Consider the following 20,927-nt stretch of genomic DNA (forward strand, 5'->3'; position numbering starts at 1 on the left):
AGTTGTTGTCTTATTTGCACACCCAATACAACCGTGTTTGACCAGGCAAACATAACAATGGCATGAAAATTCAATGGCCACCTGATCTAATTTTTTCACCATGGACTTTACAACAGGTTCCACCAAGTTCTTCCCTGATCCTGTCATTTGTCTGGTTTGCACAAAACTGACTTAGTTTTGTTTGTTTAGCCCGAGTGTGGCATGTTTGAATGTCCAAGCTCAGTTCAGCAGACTAACTAAGGCTTGTTTTCCCGTGACAAGTCATGACGTGAAGCCATGTTGACTTACAAACCATGACTTGTTTTAACTAAGGTATGGTGTTTGGACATAACCCAACTTGCTTAACCATGTCTTTTATGGCCTCCCCACTCAAGAAACCTGCCAAGCAATAGCGGCACAAAGCAAGAGCTGCTGAAAAACTTTGGAGAAACAACATGTGGCTTTTTGGCTTGGGGTTTGCTGAACAGACATGGTTAAAACAAAACCATGGCTTGGCATTGTTTGTGAAGAGTCACTGTCTACCTCAAACAACACTAGGAGATAATGCTCAGTGAAAACAATCTAGAATTCTCATCTGCCCTACTTGTGATGGGAATAAGTTTTATAAGAGTCTTTTCCAACTGGTTCAATAGTAGAAAGGTCAGACTGCTGCTCTTATCTCATTTCAACTTCTCTTCCAGGACCCATTTATATATTACAACCTCCACCATGGTTGGTCAAGGTATTTTGTTACCCAAGGCACAATAATATATGGCATTCTCCCCCTTCCCTTGCCCAAGTACAAAGTACCCAAAGCTGGACAAGTTACTTTGGTACCTCAGAAAGAAAACTCCACACAAGAGCCACACCCTGATATTAAAAAGACAATAAAAATAAATTAAGTGTACAGCCAAAAAAACAGCTTCCTAAGGTGGCTGCCACACATGGATGCCCCTCTAAATCTTGTCATATGGCTATGGTATGGCTTACTTCACTATGGGGTTCAGAGTGATTTCCTTTATGGCAGCACAAATCTCTCTTTGGAGACACGGCAGCAATCCCCCTCTCCACACGCAGCAATTTTCGGTGGCCTCCACAAAGTATAAACCAGCTCACAATGAGAAATGCGTAGTAGGAGTCAGATTATATGAGAGGATGGTTAAAGGGAGAGGAAACCGGCTTTCTATAGATGTGTGAACGTGGTCAAAGTTGGCACAGGTTTTCTGTTGCATCACCAGCAGCTCATGTAAGATTTGACATTTGCCAGCCCTTCTTTAAACAGCTATACAGCTTTTAATGGGAGAGGGGTGTGCGCACATGCAATTTTCTGTGGCCAGCTTAAGCTGAATGGAAGGAATCAGATAACGAGGGAAAGGAAGATTATTGGGACTCAGACACCCTTCAGTCATCGTATCAAACACCAATTTGTGTAACAAGCCTCTTCAGGCAGCGAGCAAGCTAGATGTACTTTGGACTCCCAATTATTCCATGTCTCCACTCCAAGTGTCTCCCTGTAACATATATTTTATTTATTCCATCCTTTGCAATAAACCTTGGCAGAGGCCTTTCAGGGAGGCCCACGTGGCCTATTATTTAAAGGGTACATCAAATGGATATTTTATCTGGTTTAATCGGATTTAAACTTACTACATTCAGATTGATAGAGTGTATTTATAGCCTTCATACCAGCACATGTGACCCCCCTCCTCACCGTCTGCCTTCCTTGCCTCTCTAACATTCAAGGGGTGTGTGTGGGTGTGTGGGTGTGTGTGTGTAAGTGTACTGAAATACAACATTTGAATTCCCAACCCTTCCACATTTAGTGCCACAAGAGGCAAACATTCAGAACATGAAATTCTCCAACTATATATAGCTTGAGGCTCCAGCTCAAGACCAGCATTTAGGGCAAAGGGAAGGGAGATTGTGGGGTGGGCAGGGGGTTGCAGAGTCTCTAATCCTGCTTTAAGTTTCTTTGCAAGTGTAACAGCTTTGATACAGCAGCGCCAAAGCGCCATTAATAGCTAGTGCTTCACCTTCTAAACAAGCAGCTGTGATTGGAGAAAGCTCCTGGAAAGGAAAGGCTTGTGAAAAGACAAAATACTGAAAGTTTGCAGTGTGCCGATAGAATAGCCTGAGCCATACACAGAGAAAATTCTGTTCTATATTAAAACCAGCATTCACTCAATAGATAGTTGAAAGAGGGAGAGAGAAAGCTGATAGATTTTTGTTCGTGTTTGTACAACCAGGGTTTGGGGGAGCCAGAGAAACCCTGCAGAATAAATGAAAGTCTTGTGTACAGTACAAGCTTTAGAGAAGGCCTCCATTACAGCGAAGCTTGTTCCCCCCCACCCCCTGCATTCTCTTTCTCCCTAAAAAATACCATCAGGATGTTGATTTAAACATGGAGAGGGTTGAAAGAAAGAAGGAATCAACTAGAAAAGAAAGAAGCCTGAGTCTGAGGAGCGAAACCCAGGGTCTAATATAAAAAGAAGCCAGAGGTGTAGGAAGATTGACAATCTTAAAGGGCCTGAAGAGGCCTTTGAAAGCAAGCCCACCAGTAGTTCTGCTTGGACTGCAGCAGCCAGGCTAATTAAAAATAAAAAGTTTGCCTGGGAGCATATAAAACACCCATGGGGATGTAAAAACCTGCGCACACAATGGTTCTCTCGCCACAAAGACATTATACACCCCGTCTCACTGCTCTCGGGTGCTTCTCCTAATTTCCCTCTGGACCTTAAATCCCCCCATTCTCCCTTCCCCTTGACAGACACAGAGATACAGGGGCTGAGGAGGAAGCTGGAGCAAAACAGCATCTATTTAAAGCAGTTATTTCACAAAACAGAACTAGACTCCAACTAACAACCTCAGCCCTAAGGGAGGAGAATAAATTCCCTTTTTTTAAAAAAAGAAAAGCATAATTAAAGTGACCTACAAAGACTTTTAGCTGCAGTGGGGAATAGGCTGCACGGAACTCAGCCTTGATGGTATTTACACATAGGTAAGTTCCAGCTAAATGCTGGTTCAGCTGTTACTGTTTTAACTCTCCCTCTCCCCTGTGGGGATATGAGAGACACGCTTCTTCTGAAGGTTGACTTTATTACGATAAATTGGTAAGGCAAATCAGGGCTTTGATAAGTCTGGCAAGTTCTTCTTTTTTAAAAAACAGACAAAAACCTCTATAAGCAACATATATATTAAAATAGGAGTTTCTGAGATGCAGATCTCCACACAAAAGCCGGGGCAGAGTGAGCGCACCTGCACACGCGAGCGTTGGCGGAAGCGCCGCATCTCTTGCGCCGGATAAGTCCTTCACTGGCCGGCCCTGGATGAGGCCGACAGGCAACGACTCTTGCGCTTGTTTGGGACCACGGCGGTGCGCGCCGGCTGCCCGGCCAAGTGCACGTGTGAGCGCGCGCGAGTGCATCCATTTGCAAACGGGGGGCGTCAGCTATCCTCCCTCAGCTGAAGTGGGATCGTAGAAAAGGGGTAGGGGCTGGGAACGCTTCTTCCACAACATAGATAAGAGCCGGGGAGGCATTGGAGAGAGGAAGGCGATCGAAGCCGCCCCCTGAACGACCCCCCGCCCCACTTTGTTGTTTTTTTAGCCCACGGAGCCAGTAAAGGAGTGGCTGGCGGATGCAAGGGGCGCGCTTTCTCTTACCCCCACGGCCCTCGCCGCCTTGCGCAGCGAGCATCCATCTCCACACCTCCACGCCGGCTCCCCAAACGTCCCTCGCAACTCCCGAGGGGCTCTCCCAACAGCAACAGCGGCCGTGCATGCGCGTTGCCGCTTTGCAGAGCCTGCTCGCATCCCGCTTCATTTCAAAATCGCGGGAGCTCCATGGCGACTGGGTCGGGCTGCCTTCCCTTCTGGCGATGCGACCTCCACGAAAGAGCTGGGGGGGGGGAATCGGGCCCCTGAATATACTTCCCCGGCCACCCCCGCCCCCCGCCCCCCGACGAGAAAGGGAGCGGGGTGCGTGGGTAGGATTCCCCTTCTCCGGGCGCCGTGGGTGCAGGCAGAGCGCGCGCGAGAAGTCGCTGGGGGTTGTCTAGAAGCATAAACCGGATTGCAACCATATTAGACTTTGGCAATGTGGTTCTAATAATCGTTTCGGAAAGCCCGTGTGGCGGCCGGTCTCCCACAGCAGCAGCAGCAGCGGCACTTCAGGCCCGCGCTTGGCTTGCAACCCGGCTTCTGTGCGGGCACAGCGTCAACAAGTAACCGAAGCGGGAGGGAGGGCGCAACAGCTCGCACCGGCGGCGGCAGCGGCAGCGGGTGCTTCGCCCGAGGGGAATGGGCGACTCAAAGCGGGAGGAGGAGGGCAATATTGAGCAGCCCAACGAACTGGAAAGCTGCTTCGTCTCCCCAGAGGAGGAGGAGGACATAGTTTTGTACACATTACGCACGCACACCGAAAAGTGCATCTCTCTCTTTCCCAACAACAAGTTGAAGGGAGCTGAGCCATGTGGGCCCGGGTATCCTTGTGCCATCCCAACCCACCGCCTCCCCTGTTTTGCCCAGAACGAAGCTCGGAAAGGGTTAATCGGCGGCGTCTCTCTCGCCTCGTAAATCTCAAAAAGGGAGCGGGGGAGAGAGAGAGGCGGCGGCGGCGACAGCAACAGCACACAGGCAAGGAATTACGAAGTCGCGAACCGGGCTGGTGGGGGAACCTATTGCTACATCCATCCTCTCGCTCCTTCCTGCGCTCTGTGGGCACCATTTACTTTCTCTTGCTGCTGCAGGTGCTTTTGGGGAGGGGGAAAAACTTTGATCTGAGCCTAGCTAAGGCTGCACTCCCCCAAAGCAGGAAATCGTGCAACACACACCGACCCCGCGTCACTTACCGTAGACCCCTTGTCCCCTGGTGTACACCGGGACCAGAGAGAGGAATAAAACCCAAATAGTCTCCATCTTCAAGGCAGAAGCTTCATAGCCTGCGAAGAAGAACAGCCCAAGCACCACCTCCAAAAAAAGCCCAGGCAGCATCAGGCGGTGGATTCGAGAGAGGCAGGCGATAAGGCTTTTCCTGAACCGGCTCTGCTATTTTGCGCTTTTGTAGATATATAGATATACTGTATATTAAAAATGCCCACCACTTCCTGGGGCTCGAAGCAGGAAGAGATGGATCCAGCGAAAGGAAGGGAGCCTTGGCTGGGCACAGGGCGCCTCAGCCCGGCTTAGCCAAGTCAACTCCAGCCAGTGCTTCTCGGGAAGCTCGCGATCTCCTCCACGCACGCACACACAACAGAGCGAGGGAGCGAGTCAATTTGAACGAAGAGAAATATCCGCCCTCCCCAAACGGGGAGCAGTAATTGCAAGTGTAAAAGGTGCGAGGAAGGGAGGAGAGGAAAAGCCAGCGAGGGATCTGGTTTCTCCCCCTTCTCCTCGCTCCCCGTCTTGCCTTTCGCCGGATCCCGGAGTCCTCCCAGAAGAAAACAAACAGAACTTCACGCCCAGACGTGCAACGGCGACGAAATAACAAGGCGATTCAAAACCAGAAGGCACAAGACGAAGCGATCCAGTGGCGACGCAAAATCCACAGAGAACTTCCGCGGGTTTCCCCCCTTTTCTGGCTGCGCTCCGATTCCTTTCAAGCAGAGGGAGTCGTATTTGTTGGGGGGGGCGGAGGGAGAGAGGCGTCAACTCCCCAGCTTCCCAAACTCAATCGCCTGCCAACTGGGGCCAACTTGAGAGATGCAACAACGACGGAGAGCGAGGGAGACACACGGACTCCTCGCCCTCCCTCCTACTAATGAGCCTCTGGCTGCAACCCCAGGAGCGAACAAGGGGGCGCGAGGAGGGAGGGGAGGCGGGTGCGCGCGTGTGTGAGAGATGGGGAGGGAGGTGCGGAGAAGGAAACCGAGAGGCAGCTGCTGGGGCAATAGGTAATCCTCCTCTTCTTGCCTCCAGCTGCTTTCTCTCCCTTTCCCCCGATTTTGGAATTAATTAAATGCAGGGATGACTTTTGCTGCGTGTGGTGGTTTTGTGTGTGCTGTTTTCCCCCCTCCAAAGAAACATCTCCCGTTCCCAGCTCCTTCAAAGCTGCCGAGCTCCGCTCTCTCCAGGCTGAAGTTGCTCAGTTGCAGTGCATCGCATGCCGGCCTGATAGTGGAGGAGGAGGAACGAGGGCCAGACACAACACTCGCTCCGCTTGCCGCGCTTCCCTCCCCTCCTTCGACCTCTCGGCCCCCTTCCTCTCGGTTTTGCCCGAATCAGCGGGTCAGATTTATCCAAAGTTTTAGCGCGTTGGACTGACGTTTTGGCAGCTGGGAAGTTCCCTCCCTCTTCCCTCTCCTTTTGCAATTTATAAAATCTCTTTTTTCCTAATGTGTTGTTTTCTCTTTGTTCTCTACAAATGGGAGACAGAAACGTTCCATCTCGAATGTAACTTCTGAAAGAGGGGAGTGAATAGGGCAAGAGGACCGAGAAACTTGCAGAAAGCAGCTTTTCACTGCAAAGGACGGTCTGTAATAGGGGCGTGGCAAGCCTTGGCTCCTCCCCTTCCTAGAAGAACGTGTGTGTGTATATATAGCAAGCGCACAACTACAATACTGCACCCCCAGTTCTGTTCCGCTTATAGAAGGTTCTGCGCGGTGTAACTCAATACCTGCTTCGCCGTGATCTGCTCTAGAAGGCAGCTCAGCCTTCCAGAAACTTACGGGTCGCTCGGCCGGGAGAACTCGCTCTCTTCTCGTACTAGCAGTCACCTTTCCCCCAGATCGCCAAGATGACTCGGGAGGAAAGTCCGATCTCGTGAGCCTTTTGCTCAGCTCGAGCGCGAAGCAGGCGCCCTCTTCTAATCGCAGTCCCTACCCTGAAGTAAGCCTGCAATCCTCCAGGATCTGCCTGTTAAGCCGGCTGCCTCCCTCCGTCTACCCTCCCCACCCCTCCACTTTCGCTCGTTCTCCCATCTTCGCGAGTCCCTTCTAGTTTTGAAAAAGAAAGGGAGCCAATTAAATCAACTCTGCTCCAGCGGAGTCCTACCTCCTACCCAATTCTCCCGGCCCCCCCCCAGGGCCAATTAGAGAAAACAAAACAAGGCTGACAGAAAACGGATCTATCTGGTTATATCCCCCCCCCCGCTTTTTTTCATTCCTTTCTGCAAGGAAATGCCAGGAATCGGCCGAGGTTTCAGCCGTCCACGCTAAAACGCACAACGCGGTCGGGTGCACCGCTTCGGCGCCCGGCCTCGTTCTTTGGAAGAGCGTCGCGGGCGGAGAGCCAGGCCGGAGGAACAGACCGCGGCGGCGGCGGCGGCGACTGTGGGTGTCTGGGCTCCCCAGCCCCCGCGATCTATAGGTTTGTCTTGCCGGGGGTGTCGCGAGGGGCACGCGGATCCCGCCGGGGAGGAAGGATCCGCACGGTGCGCTCTGCACATTCCCCTTGCGCGCGCGCTTGCACCTGTTGTGTGGCTGCTCACTGCGCGCTGCGAGAGCGCGGAGGCCCGCCGCGCTTGCAAGCCCATCAGCGATGCAAGGGGCGTCTGCAACCCGCTTGCGCTGTTGCTGCTGCTGCTGCTGCTGCTGTACTGGTGCATGTTCGTCCACTCCGCTTTGTACGTGTCTGTGTGTCTGCGCGTTACGCCGCTCTAGCGCTCCTGCGAGGCTTTTGCGCCCGGGGGAGACGCCTGGCCCGTCATGCATGCATGCATGCACCCTCGGCTTGCGGGCTGGAGAATCCCAAGCAGCGGTGCCGGTGTGTCTGCTTTTTTTTTTTCTTTTTTCTTTCCCCACCCCCACCCCACTTTGCTGCAAATCTTTCTCCACAGGCGAAGATCCGAGGCGACCATTTCGCCGTTCGAGGCCGTCGGGGGAGGACTTCTCTCAGTAGGCAATTCTGGAAGTGGAGCAAGTCCTTCCAAAAGGCTCTGTAGCCAGAGTCACCCGCCTTCCTCGCAGGTGGGCGTCTGGGCAGGATTATGCAAGATGTCGTGTCCCGGGTGAACAGAGCAGAGCAAAACTCCTGGAACGCCGTCTGGCTGGTCACTTCCTTCAAACTCTCTAGGTTTGGTTTCCATTTTTCAGGATTTTATTTTGCAACTTTCCTGCTTCCAGCGATTCCCCCTTCTCCTGTTCATTAGAGGATTCTCCTCCCCACAATCCTATTTTAATCTTTTTATAAATGAACGTTTTATATTCCACATCCGAGATGAGGGAAGTGTTAAATCAAAATTTCCTCAAGGAACAAACCCTTAATTTTCAAATTACACCAAGATCCCATTTTAAATGATCCCATTTTAGAATGATGGGGTGAAGATGTGCAGACAATGTAAGCGAGGCTGTTAAAATATTAATCAAGAAGTGCCTACTTGCTTTATAGAAACTGATGATGCAGAAATAGTTCCGTTAAGTTTTACTCTCTACCCAGCCCAAATACATTTCCTGAAATAATTGAACTCCCATCAGCCAGTCCCTGTCTTAAAATAGCGCTGTAAAGCATTATTTGCTCCCATCACAATAAACGGATTTGAGCTTCCTGCAAGTAATGGGGAATATATATTTCAGCATGAGACCTTGTGATGGGGAGGAAATGGGGCTGTTATTGCAAACGTTTATTCTTTCTACTGAACTCCTAACAGTGAGGAAATAGATATTTTTGATCATTGTGCAACTGAGTATCTGGAGGTGTGTTATAGATACACTGATTATTTTCCACTTTTTCTGTAACAAGCAGCATCAGTCCACCTGGGTTTGTTGTTCTTGTTTTTTGCACAAATAAATAAGTCACAAGACATCTGGGGTTGAGAAGGAGGGAGCGTGTGCTTCTTGATTCCCCCGCCCCCATATGTTTGTCTCTGTTTCATTTTTACCTATCTAATGCGATCTCGTCTGTAGTGAGATCTGTTGGTGGGGATCCAAATAAGGGGCTCCTGCAGACTTGTCATTGATGTAATAGTAATAGTGCAGTCATGCTGGATTTATATTGAACCATCCACACATCATCCCACTTTATTGTTGTTCTGCAGTGCTAATGTTAACACTTAATTGCCGTCTGTAGCAGCACTCTTAATCTATAGAGCAGAACAAAAAACAACCAGGAAATTCGTGGTATGGAAGGCTACAGGATTTTAGCAGATTTCTGCACCTCTTGCAAACAAAGCTGCATGACCGCCCAAAAACATTTGCTGCCAAAAATAGCACTGAAAGTCATGGCCCGGTGTAACTGCCCTGGTAACCTCTTGAGCACAACTCATGATGAACGTGCAACGAAAAGGATGTCTGGAGGTCCCGAAGCAGCATTCAGCCCAGCCTCGTGTTTGTCTTCAGTTTCACCTTTGCCAAGAATCCCAACTTCCACAGCTGAATTCCTAATAATCTTTTCTCATTCCACGAGGAAGAAGTGCAGCTGCCAGGACATGTGAACACAAGCAAGCTGGTTGGAACCAACAGTAGCTGAACATTGGGGTTTTCCAAAGTGGCAAGCCCTGCGGGTCACATGCAGCAGTTATTGGGCACCATTGAAAGGGATCAAATTTCCAGGTGCCCAGTGCCTTTTTGGATTTTCTGTCACCAAAAGCTTTTGAGCAGGCCTTGCAGGGTAGTGCATCTCTACACTCTAAGCACTTGAATGTCGCAAAACATTGGCTTTCAGTGAAGCCCAACAGATTTATTTCACCAAAGACTATTTCTGATTTCATGTAAGAGACTCGAGACACACTTTTTACTCATTTGTATGGCAGTTTGAATTTAGTTCTTGATTTCATTTATAGCTGTCTTCTGTGGAACTCACGCCATGAGGTTCCTAAGACTATGTAGTCCCAAATGCATCCACTGACCAGACTCAGAGCTGCTTAGCAAACACACAGAGCCAGATGTCTCATTAGGCAGACTCCATCAGATGGTGGAGGTGGCAAGGCATCGGAAGATGGAGCTGAATGTGCCATGTGGTCTGCCCTCCACCCCATCACCCAGTCTGCTGCTTTCATCTGGTCATTTACTGCATGTGGAAGGAGGAGGCAGGGGTGGCACAGTTTATTTGTAAGCTGCCATTCCTTAGTCAAACCATACTCAAGGCAGCATACAAGATCAAAAGATTTTATGTATTTCCAGAAATATAACAGAAGTTAAGTAATCAGAAGCAATACATGGAAACTTGTCAGTAAGTATATGGTAAAATTAAACAATCCACACATAATTCATAGTAAGATCTATCAGTAAATATGCAAATATAACGACTAAGAGCATAAAAAGCATCTTCCTAAAGTAAATCTTGACCCCAACAAAAAACACCTAAGCAATACCCCAGGAGTCTATAGGCATCTTGAGAAGCAGAGCTCACAGGGAAGCAGCTTTTGCAGCTGGAGTCAGACAGGGCCCTGCCTTTCCAAATCTGGTGGAAATAGGCCAGAAGAGCTGGTCTTGTAGGACTTGCAGCAAAGAGAGGAGCAGGACTAGAGCAAATGTGGTCTCTGGGCCAGATCTAGGAAGCAAAGTGTCTGCATCATGTAATGCCAGAACATGCCCAATTTTTTACAGCCTTTGGCTTACCTGTTTACAAGGACGCAATATTACTGTGCCCTCAACTGCTTGGTAAGTAACTGGCTGTCCAAGCTCAGCACACTGCCCATTGGACCGTACCACATTAGGTTGCCTTATCAGTTACAGAAATTGGAAATAACATCTTGGCATCCGTCATGTTCAAAAGTGCCACTGGGTACCCCTCACTGACTAATTCATCTATGGTCTACACAGAGCAGCAGCACCTATACCAGTGATGACCAAACTTGGCCCTCCAGCTGTTTTGGGACTACAATTCCCATCATCCTTAGCTAACAGGACCAGTGGTCAGGGATGATGGGAATTGTAGTCCCAAAACATCACTGACACACACACACACACATATATATATATATATATATACATATATATATATATAAGCTTTGCAATATATCTGTGGCAAAGGTAGCTGTCTCAACAATCACACCCATTAATACATCACTGTGCACAATGGACCATCCGCTACGAGGTGTCGCCACCATCACTCTGCTTCGTCTCGCTGGAATAAGAGCATGCTGCAAAAGAGATATGATGCCCGGGGGGGGGGGGGTGTATTTGTAAAAGGTAGGCTGGCAGGTATTGATTTACTCTATGAACAAGAATTATTCCCAGGGTTATGGAGCGTTATAGCCCAGCCAAAGGCTGGTTACTAATTCATGCTCTAACAAATAAGCAGTTAACAGATATAGCTGCTAATTAGTAAGCAGTTATTTCTATTATAAATGGCATTCAGTCGTAGAAAGGAGCAGTTAGCTTGCATCAGCAACGGGCGAGCAAGAGTTGACTGAATAGCTCTCACAAAATGACCAATTTCCCTTCAATGGAGGAGGTGGAGCACATAGGGTTTGTAGCTGAGACCGCTTTCTTTCTTTAAGCTGACGGAAGGCTTAAATGATTTGCAAAAGCCCACATCTTAAATATTTTAATGTACTACACTTACAGGTACTGCTTGATAAAGGGGGGGGGGGTTGCACAGGAGGGGGGTGGATTTAAATTCTAATGTACTTCTAAAATCCCTTTTTGCCTTTGCAGTCTGCAATATGCAAACCAACTCCTGTGGTTGTTTCCTGTTGTTGGATTACCAGTCATGACTTCTGTGAAGAAAACAAACCATGAATGCTGGTTCATGCAGCACAGTAAACCATGGCTTGTGCTTTGTTGTGCTTGGTTCCAGAAAGAAGAGGAACAGAACAGGAGAAATTTAGTAGTGTGCACTAGTACACAGCTTGTGATACAAGAATGGGTCCATTGCGGTTGCCTAAAACAGTAAAATAATAGCATGTATGATAATAGGTATAGGCATTCCACATTGTAACTAGAAAGTTTTGAAGGCACATGTACAAAGAGGGCAGCCATAATGATCAAGAGGCTGGAGCAAGGAAAGGGTATTTAGTTTAGCAAAAAAGGGAAGGGGAGACCTACCTGCTGAGCGTCTGAGGGTCCTGCTCCAGCCTTTCTCCACCAGGCTGGGGGTGGGGCTGATAAGGACTGCTGCTACCCAGCAGAGAGTGCTGTTTACATCAGGCATAGGCAAACTTGGCTCTCCAGATGTTTTGGGACTACAACTCCCATCATCCCTGACCACTGGTCCTGTTAGGGATGATGGGAGTTGTAGTTCCAAAACTTCTGGAGGACCGAGTTTGCCTATGCCTGGTTTACATTCTTTCAAACTGCTTTTTAATTGTGGTTTGGTGTTTTTTTTTAAGTTAAATTTTTTTTGATGGTTTTTATGTGTGTGTGTTTTTGGGGTGGTGGTGGCATTTGACTGTTTCTATTTTGATTCCCGTATTTAGTTGAATCTAATGCTCACCTTTTTTGGCCAAATTACGTTGCAAAAAGTAAGGTGCGCATTAGATTCAATGGCACATTTACATTCGCCATTATGTTTTTGGTTTCAAGGTTCTGAAAATTGAGGTGCACATTAGATTTGATGGTGCATTGGACTCGAGCAAATATGGTTTGTATTTTGTGTTTTGTTTTGTTTTGTGAATACCAGAACACGGACTCATCCAATGAAACTTATAAGTGGGAGATTCAGGACACAAAACATAAAGGACTTCTTCATACAGCACATAGTTATAACTATGAAATTCACTTCTGCAATATATGGCAATGGTCACCAGCTTGGATGGTTTTTAAAGGGAATTTATTTCCTGCCTTTCATCTTAAAAACAACTTACAATAAAAAAATAAGCTGGTTTTAAAAACATACACCTTGAGTATTTTAAAAGTTAGGGTAAAATGGAGGGTCTTCAGCATTGTCTGGTAGCTGTATAATGAAGGTGCCAGAGGCACAGCCCACAGCTTAGGGCCCTCCACAGATAATGCCCTTTGCCGGGCTGCCACCCCATAGCCTCTAAGGATGGAGGGATGGGTAGCAGGATCAGAGGCACTGAATGCCACAGTGGTTGTGGTGGGGAACTATTAGCCTCGTGCCCTGCTTGTGAGTTTCCCATGAGTCTGGTTGGCCTTGGAGAGAGTGCTATATGCTAAGCAGAAAAGGACAGAAGGAAGGAATGGAAAGTGAAACAACATGTCCACAAAACTTACTGAAGTGGGGAAGTGGCACAAAGCATTAGAATCCCCCTTTCTATCCAAAAACAGGCACTTGGTGTTTGACTGTTTTCTAAGGAGCAGGGCGTCAGGTATTAATTTATTATATGCAATGTGATAACCAATAACATGGGAATTAATTTTCACGATGCTTGCTGGATAGATTTTGCCATAGAAACTATTGCCTCTGGTCTTCAATTCTTACCTGTGGACTGGCTGCTACTAACAAGCTTACTAACCTGGGTGAATAATAGAAAAAGGTGGAGGGGATGCACCAGTATTAATTGAAGTGTTTTTAAAGTAATTTGTTTTGACAGCATTTGTACATAACTTCATGACTATCTACATGTTTTGGTTTCAAGGACAAAAATGACAGCAGAAAAGAAATTTAAAGGCTACACACACTTGCAGCAACCAACCCATTATATTCAATCACATGAATATTTGTGTGAGAAGTATCTGTGTAGTCACCCAGAAAGGAAATGGAAATATCATGTGGACTTATGTTTCTTTATTACTCAACTGTGTCTTGTAAAAAGCAGACTGGGAGTGCACTGTTCATAATCTACCTGTAAGTTTTAACAAAACATTAATGGAATGATAAAAAATGTAGAGGGCTCTGGTCTGTTTGCAGATATTCTGGGAGGTGTAAAAATGACTACATTTGCTGGTAAGTTATGAATTATTTGCTCTGGTCTATCACTTTGTAGCACTTGTTAAATATTATCTTTCAGTATTCCAATTGCAAAGTGAGACATTTCTTATAATTTTTCTTACACGTTTATAAAGAAACCGTTATCATGCCAGTTTCCACATGTTATAAACTAAAAAAAGGAAGGTTGTTGCTTTTTCTGCTGCTAATTTATATACAAAGAACATAGTCAAGCCAACCTCTGGTTGGGAACAAGTGCTTACTTGTGCTTACTTTGGTTTAAACCCAAACCCATTTTGCAAGTTTAAAGCCACTTCTTTATTTTAAATATAAATACTTTCCAGCACATTTTTGCATGATGTTGCTACAGCCTCTGGAACAGATGTGGTGTTCAAAGGGGAAATCGTTCATATATATTTCACAGTGTCACTGTGGGAAAGACGACTGATGAACTGGGAGATGCCAAGGTCCAGTTACTATACTATTAATTTTCTTGTGCTGATGTTTCCAAGCTATAACCAAGGGCACTCCATCACTCTCTTTTCTTTCTCAGAGACAGTTGGATGAAGCTGCTATCTATGTGCCCCAGCCATCTATTCATCTGACATTTCCATCACCTGTCTCTAGTATATTTCGCTCTCAGCATAATTCCCAAGATTCTATCAAATGGCTCTTAAATCTGATTTCTTTTTTTCTTTTGCAGGAACCCAAACACAGTTCAAAACAAAATCAGAAGCACTTAACCAAGCATCAGAGGGACATGTATTGAGTCCGCACACTAGGGAGAGGTCGGGGAAAGAGTGTCTATATATGTGCTCCTATAATGCTGCCGCACAGCTCTGAACTCAGGTGCCAGTAATGTGTGAGAATTCTGAAAGGTCACAGAATAGTTGAGGAAAGAGAAAAGCAGAAAGCTCATCCTGAACTAGAGGCACCATGGAAGCAAAATGCACCGGGGAGATTAATGAACAAAGTCCTTGATGCACAGGACTAACCAGGACCATGGTTTGCTTTTTGTCCTTCAGCGCTCTGTTCCATATACGTCTTCCAGTGAAAGACTGATAATAATAGGCCGATAATAGTACTGTACCGTTCTGAAGTGCTGGAATCAGCAACTGTTGTCAAATGAATATATAAATTCCTCATGTTTCTCCATGAAGTGACATCAGGGTGCTGGAATATCTTGCTCTCTGCTGAGTGCCACATTGGGTGTTAGCCCTTTAGCTCTCCCCATGTTTTTCCCAGCAAAGGGCAGCAGTGGAATATTAAGACTGAGAAGAGCTAGATTTGTCTCACAGGTTCTCACCTTGCTGTCTTGGGAGAATGCCGTGCATCTGTTTCTGTAACTTTTGCAAATGCATTTTACAGCATCATCTGTGTTTCATCTGTATTCTCTGCCTCTGGTTAATGCTTCTTCAGTACACAGAGTGTTTGCTTTGGAAATAGCCTAAGAAGAATGGGCCTGCTTCATCACCCTACCCTACATTGTTCACTCCTCATATTCTCATTGCTTATTACCTCTCAGTGAGAGGGGGAGCTTTCCAGCTGACCCCCCCCCCAAAAAAACCCTGGATTTTTGTTTTTAGCACTACATACGTGCAAAAAACAGTCCACCATCTATAGTGCCGTATCCCATCTGCATGCCATAGAGTCCTGACCCAGTTAAAGTGAGTTGTGACTAAGTTCGGTTCCGCAGAAAGCAGTGGGAGTTAGTCATGACAAACCTGTTCTGACAGTTTGAATGGGATTTAGTCACAATTAACTAGCGCGATCAGAACCTGAAGTGTGTGGCGCAGGGATGTAGCCATGCTGAAAAGGAGAGAGCCGTTTTTGTTTTTCAGTTCTCAGTAACTAGCTTAATGCTGCAGTGCTGTTTACGTTCCATCATGGAAGGCAGGCAGCTCAAAATAAAGATTGTTTTTAATTATTTCCAGTTAAAAGCTGTTTAGTTTTTATAGAACACTGTGCCAATATTAATATTAATATTGATACTAAAAAATGAGTATTCCAAATATGAAGTGTAGAATGTGGCTGAAGCAGCCACTTTTTGCCTTGACTTCTTGCAAGAACAGTGGTTCTGAAATACATAATTACTTTGTAATGCAAACCTGTCCTGCACATAATACTTGGTGACATTCCAAGATGGCTACCATTGTCTGTAAAAGTTCTTCTCTGGAATGGATTGCAATCTAAGCTGTGCTTTCACCTTTGGCACTGTCAGGAACTGGAGTCAGGCCTATGTTAGCAATAAAATAATAAAGTGCTCGATTCTAGTGAAGTTAATTCTTTATTCAAAGAAATAAAACAGCTCAGTTCTGGTGGTCACAGCAACACTTCCCAGTCTTGCTCTGATGAAGCAGTTGCTGAAAGTCCCCACCTTCCCACCACTCTCTTAGGCTCCACCCCTGGTTCCTTCTCCAACAGACTAAGGCTCGGTCATCTTGTCTCTCTTTGCTCTGCCCTCTTCATTTCTCTGCATGTTCAGGGAGAGAGGGGAGCTGGTCAAAGCAGGAGGGAGAGACTCTCTGGATTCTTTAGCAGCCTGTCTCATCTCTGTAACCCCCCTCCTCACCTGCCCCTGAGTTTGGACTGCTCTCTGCCACATCCTCTTCTTGCTCACTAAACCCTGTTGTGTCTTTCAGCACCACCTCCTCCCAGTCTGCCCCCTCTTCTACTCTGACCACTCATCGTCATCCCACCACCAATTCCCTGGCTCTGAGCCTTCTTTTCCTGGGGGTTCCCTTGGGGGCTGCTGTCTCCCACTACTCCTGTGCATTCAGCCAGTCTATGACAAGCACCTTGCACACTTCAGGACCCTGAATAAAGATGTCATGCACCTGGAAACTACATTTCACTGGCCTTTCTTGTACCTTGGATGTTGCTGAGCAGGAATCAAATTGCTAGCATGATTTCCAGTGATCTCATTAGTTTCCAGGATTCTTTGGGGGTAAGGCTTGACAGTTGAACTGCTGCAAAATTAATTGGGATGAAATCCAACAATATCCACCCGTCAGCAGACTAGACACTGTTGGCTGGATATATTTTCCCTCACCCTTGTATCGCCTCGCTCCTTCACTACCCCAAAATCTGATCCAGTGTAAAAGATAAAAGTAAATGACCCCATGATGGTTAACTCTAGTCAAAGGTGACTGTGGGGTTGTAGCACTCATCTAGCTTCAGGCCAAGGGAGCCAGCGTTTGTCCACAGACAGCTTTCCGGGTCATGTGGCCAGCAGGACTAAATTGCTTCTGGCGCAACGGAACACTTACGGAAGCCAGAGCTCACGGAAACCCCATTTACCTTCCCACCTATTTACTTGCACTGGTATGCTTTCTAACTGCTATGTTGGCAGGAGCTGGGACAGAGTAATGGGAGCTCACCCCATCGCACGGATTTGAACTGCCAACCTTCTGATCAGTAAGCCCAAGAGGCTCAGTTGTTTAGACCACAGCGCCACCCATGTCCCTGTGCAAATGGGGGGACAGGGATGCAGAGGGAGGAGAGAAAGATACCCTAAAAAAATGTAGGCGAGAAAGATGGAATGTGAGGCATGGGGGTGTCTGTCTGGACCCTTTCAGTTATTCCCAACAGTGGCTTTTGCACTCAAAAGCAAACCTTATGAATATTTGGCACACCACTAATTCAAATCCCTCCTTCCTCTTTTTGTCTGTTTTAGATGTGTGGCCTACATTGTCTCGAGGCCTGAGAGAAGATAATAATAGTAATTTTTCACCAACAGGGATATTTTTGTTGTGACACTGGAAAGTGAGCCGTATAGATTGGTGGTGCTCCTGATCTATACAGACCTTGATTCTTTGCTCCTTTCCCAGCCCTGCCACAGTCAGCAGATGGCACGTCAGTTGCAATGCTGTTCAATGTGTGCTGAATGATCAGAGCCCCCAGCGTGCTGCCTTGTTGGGGAGCGCAGAGCAGAGCTGCCTCCTGAAGCAGATGGCTTCAGCCCGAGCTACAAGCTCTGATAGCGGCATCACTGTAAGAAGTCTGCACAGTTTGAGCTGCGTCTGGTAAGGCATCCAGAATCCACCTCACAACAGGAAACAGGTGGCACCGACTAGTGCAAAGACCACCGGTGGAGAACAGTGCAGTGCCGACTGTTCACGTCTGGCCCGATAAAGGAGATCCTTGAGACTCACATTATAAAGCCGCTTCTAAGTGGAGGGGGAGTCTAGAGTTAAAGCTCTAATACTTTGTGCAGCGAGAATAAGAATCAGTGGGATCAACAGGTGCACAATGGATATTTTCAAGGGAGAACTGGTAGTGCCATCTCCCGTGCATTCTGAATGTATATTGTTCCTGGGAAGGGAAGGGCATCATTTGCAGTGAAGGCTGATGCCCATTGGGGCTGGCAGTGCAGAAAACAGGCCGACTGGAAGGGGAGCCAGCTGATTCTAATTTTGACTCTCATCTTCCTTGCTGAGTTCTGCCGTGCAAACACTGAGGCTGAGGAAGAGGAAGCTGTCAGTCAATGCCACCCCCTGGACAGGTTGCAGGTAACAAGGTGGGCTGGCTGAGGGCAAACTGAGCTTGGTGGGGCAGTGCCTCATTCAGCCTAATGGGTCAGCCTTCACTGATCTTTATTTTATATTATATTATTTTCGAATCACTTTTAAGGGTGCAAACCCTCTCAAGATAACTTACTGAATAAAATAAAGTAGAACCACCCCTACAACTGGTGAAATCCCAATGAAAGAAAACCCTTGCTCAAAAATGCCAAAATCAAATACATAAATGCAACTAGAAGCTATAAGCATTAAGATAAAGCCAAAGAAATCAAATGGTCCCCCCCCCCCCGGCAGATAGAGGAAAAATCCAATTCTGTACACATTTAAAGCAGAATCTTATCAAGTTGACACGTTCGAAAACAAAGTGTAAACTGCAGCACAGCTATCCTTCAAAATTCACACTTACCTGAACTGCGCAGTGAAGTTCTCCAACCAACCGATGCTTACAGAAATGCTTGACTAGGGGAAAGTGTGCATTAAAAATGAAGATATTATTGAAAACAATATACAAAAATGCATTAGATTAGGGAAAATTACTTTGCAAAAAATGTGTGCATGAGGCAAACTTGGATACAAAAATTTGTTTATTAAGAGAAATCCGCACTAAGACGCTGACAAATTTCCATGAGGATTTTGCTGCAAAATGTTGAGAGCTGAATTTAAGACTGGAAAAATGAGAAGTGGAAAGAATTAAAATCGACAGGTCTTTCCACCCCAACCCGCCCTGTCTGCAATCCTGCAAGCCCAACAGACTCAGGTGGCAATGCATTCCAAACGCTTGTGGAAGCTACATGCTAAAGATGGGCAGCCGTGATCCTAGGCCCTGCTGTGCCTTGGGGGGAAAGGCGACTAGAATAAAAGTGCTGGACCAGATAGCTGATTCTCATGTTCTTATAAGTACATAGTCTGATTCTCATGTTCTTATAAGAAGCACTCAGTGCAGCTAGTGCACAGAAGCGCACCTGTGTAACTGGAATACAAATTGGTTGGCTGAGCAGCTATCTTGATGAGAGAAAATAAAGAGCCAAGAAAAAAAGGGTGTTGGGCAGAATGAAAGAAATGCAGGTTGTAGTGCAGGTTGGGACCTTTGAAGAAGGTTGCTGTCTTTAAGTCCTTTTACATATCTGCTTTGTGTGGGCGCTCCCAGGGTTAATTTCTTAAGTGCAAAATTAGCATGGTAATGATTAGCGGGTTAGCAGCTAAGGTGTATATTTGTCTGCTATGCAAGCAGAGACATCTAGTTGTCCACCGCCCAAGTCTCATACTGACTCCTGAGATCTTCTTGATTTCATGCAAGAACTTGCAGGAGAAGCTCCTCCACAGACCCCAGTGGCCTCCTGGGCATGTAAGCAGTAAGGCAGCTTCTCAAGTCCCCTGGTCCTGAGATGCATAGGGCCATATATTTTAGCCTCAACACCTTGAACTCGGCCTGGTAGCAGATTGGCAGCCAATGCACATTCTGCAAGCAAGGTGTTATCTGCTCTTGGTAGTTTGCTCCCACAAGCAACTTAGCCACCACATTCTGAACCAGTTGTAGTCTCTAGGCCAACCTCAAGGGTGTCCCCATGTACAACACACTGCAGTAGTCCAGCCTTGAGGTCACTAATGCATGGACAATGATGACCAAGTTTTCCTGATCTGGGAATAGGCATATTATTAGTATTAGTATTAGTATTATACCGTCCTTCATCCACCAATCTCAGAGTGGTTCACAACAATATACACAATATAATATACAATATAACAATATACACAACAATATACACAATATAATATACACTATAACAATATACACAACAATATACAATATAAAAACCACAATATGCATAGCAAAAATAAGAACAACTAACCAATGAGCCTTCCTCCCACAACATATTTAAAAGGGCATCAGATGTTAATCAGCCTGGTTGAAGAGGAACGTTTTTGCCTGGCACCTAAAGGTATATAATGAAAGGGGCAGCCAAAGCTCTCTGGGGAGAGCATCTCACAAATGGGGAGCCACCTCAGAAAAGGCCCATTCTCATGTTGCCACCCTCCGGACTCTCATGAAGGAGGCACACAAAGAAGGGCCTCAGATGATAGTTGCATGTTCTAGGGTGCTTCATATGGAGAGAGGTGGTTCTTGAGGCATTGCGGTCCTGAGCTGTAACCAACCAAATTTGGTAAAAGGCAGTCCTAGCCGCTAAGGACACTTGCACCTCCCACGACAGTGCTGGATCCAAGGGTACAAAACTCCGCAACTGCCCCACGTTTAGGGTATGACCTTATCCACAGCAAGGACCTGCTTTTAATTCCTTGTAGCTGTAGCATCAGTGGCTCTCCCCAGCAAGAATGTGCATTTTCTCCTCTGTTTCAGTTGTTCTTGATATCCTATTGTTCACATAGCAGAGGCTTGTTTTCCTTGGTAGGCAATTACTTTCCGTCTATACACAATGGAGCTGTCTCCTTGGGTGGTAGTCCTGTGAGACACAGTTACAAGCTATTTAACAATATTTATAATGCACTCATAATAGTGGTGTAGATTGTTTCAGAACACAGTCTCCCAGTGGGGGCAATGAGGGTATCCTACATAGTTTTCCATGTGGGAGATCACATTGCTCCAGCCCTACAAGTCTGTAGTGGCTAAGGTCTTTTTTAATGCACATACGATCCCACATTAAATCACTAAGCTTTATTCCTGCACATTTTTATGCTATTGCCCTATTATGCCCTAAGGGGAA

At 46.6% G+C, this 20,927-nt stretch overlaps 1 protein-coding gene and 1 long non-coding RNA gene across 10 annotated transcripts in view; one reads left to right on the top strand and one right to left on the bottom strand.

Annotated features, from left to right (window-relative positions):
• Positions 1-5,719, bottom strand: part of MDGA1 (MAM domain containing glycosylphosphatidylinositol anchor 1) — a 281,764-nt gene extending 276,045 nt beyond the window's left edge. For 4 of the 5 annotated variants that reach the window (XR_014154409.1, XR_014154410.1, XM_081854150.1 and 1 more), the window contains exon 1: positions 4,828-5,719. Coding sequence is in view for 3 of the 5 variants with exons in the window: in XM_081854150.1 (XP_081710276.1) it covers positions 4,828-4,969 (142 nt within the window). In the remaining 2 variants the exon portion in view is untranslated. Of the gene's footprint in view, positions 1-3,640; positions 3,724-4,827 lie in introns of those variants that run through there. The other variant, XM_081854151.1, reaches the window with a different exon arrangement.
• An 88-nt stretch (positions 5,720-5,807) lies between these two features.
• Positions 5,808-11,887, top strand: LOC309337605. 5 transcript variants are annotated; one of them, XR_014154421.1, is made up of 3 exons: positions 5,808-7,282; positions 7,752-9,620; positions 11,512-11,887. It is a non-coding gene; the product is annotated as an uncharacterized lncRNA (long non-coding RNA). The 5 variants fall into 5 exon arrangements; XR_014154422.1 differs by having other exon boundaries at positions 5,812-7,282; positions 7,752-9,462; XR_014154423.1 differs by lacking the exon at positions 11,512-11,887 and having other exon boundaries at positions 6,527-7,282; positions 7,752-7,987; positions 9,317-10,789.
• Positions 11,888-20,927: the final 9,040 nt, after the last annotated feature.

This window comes from Podarcis erhardii, assembly GCF_964252035.2.
Source record: "Podarcis erhardii genome assembly, chromosome: 3".
NCBI classification, from domain to species: domain Eukaryota; kingdom Metazoa; phylum Chordata; class Lepidosauria; order Squamata; family Lacertidae; genus Podarcis; species Podarcis erhardii.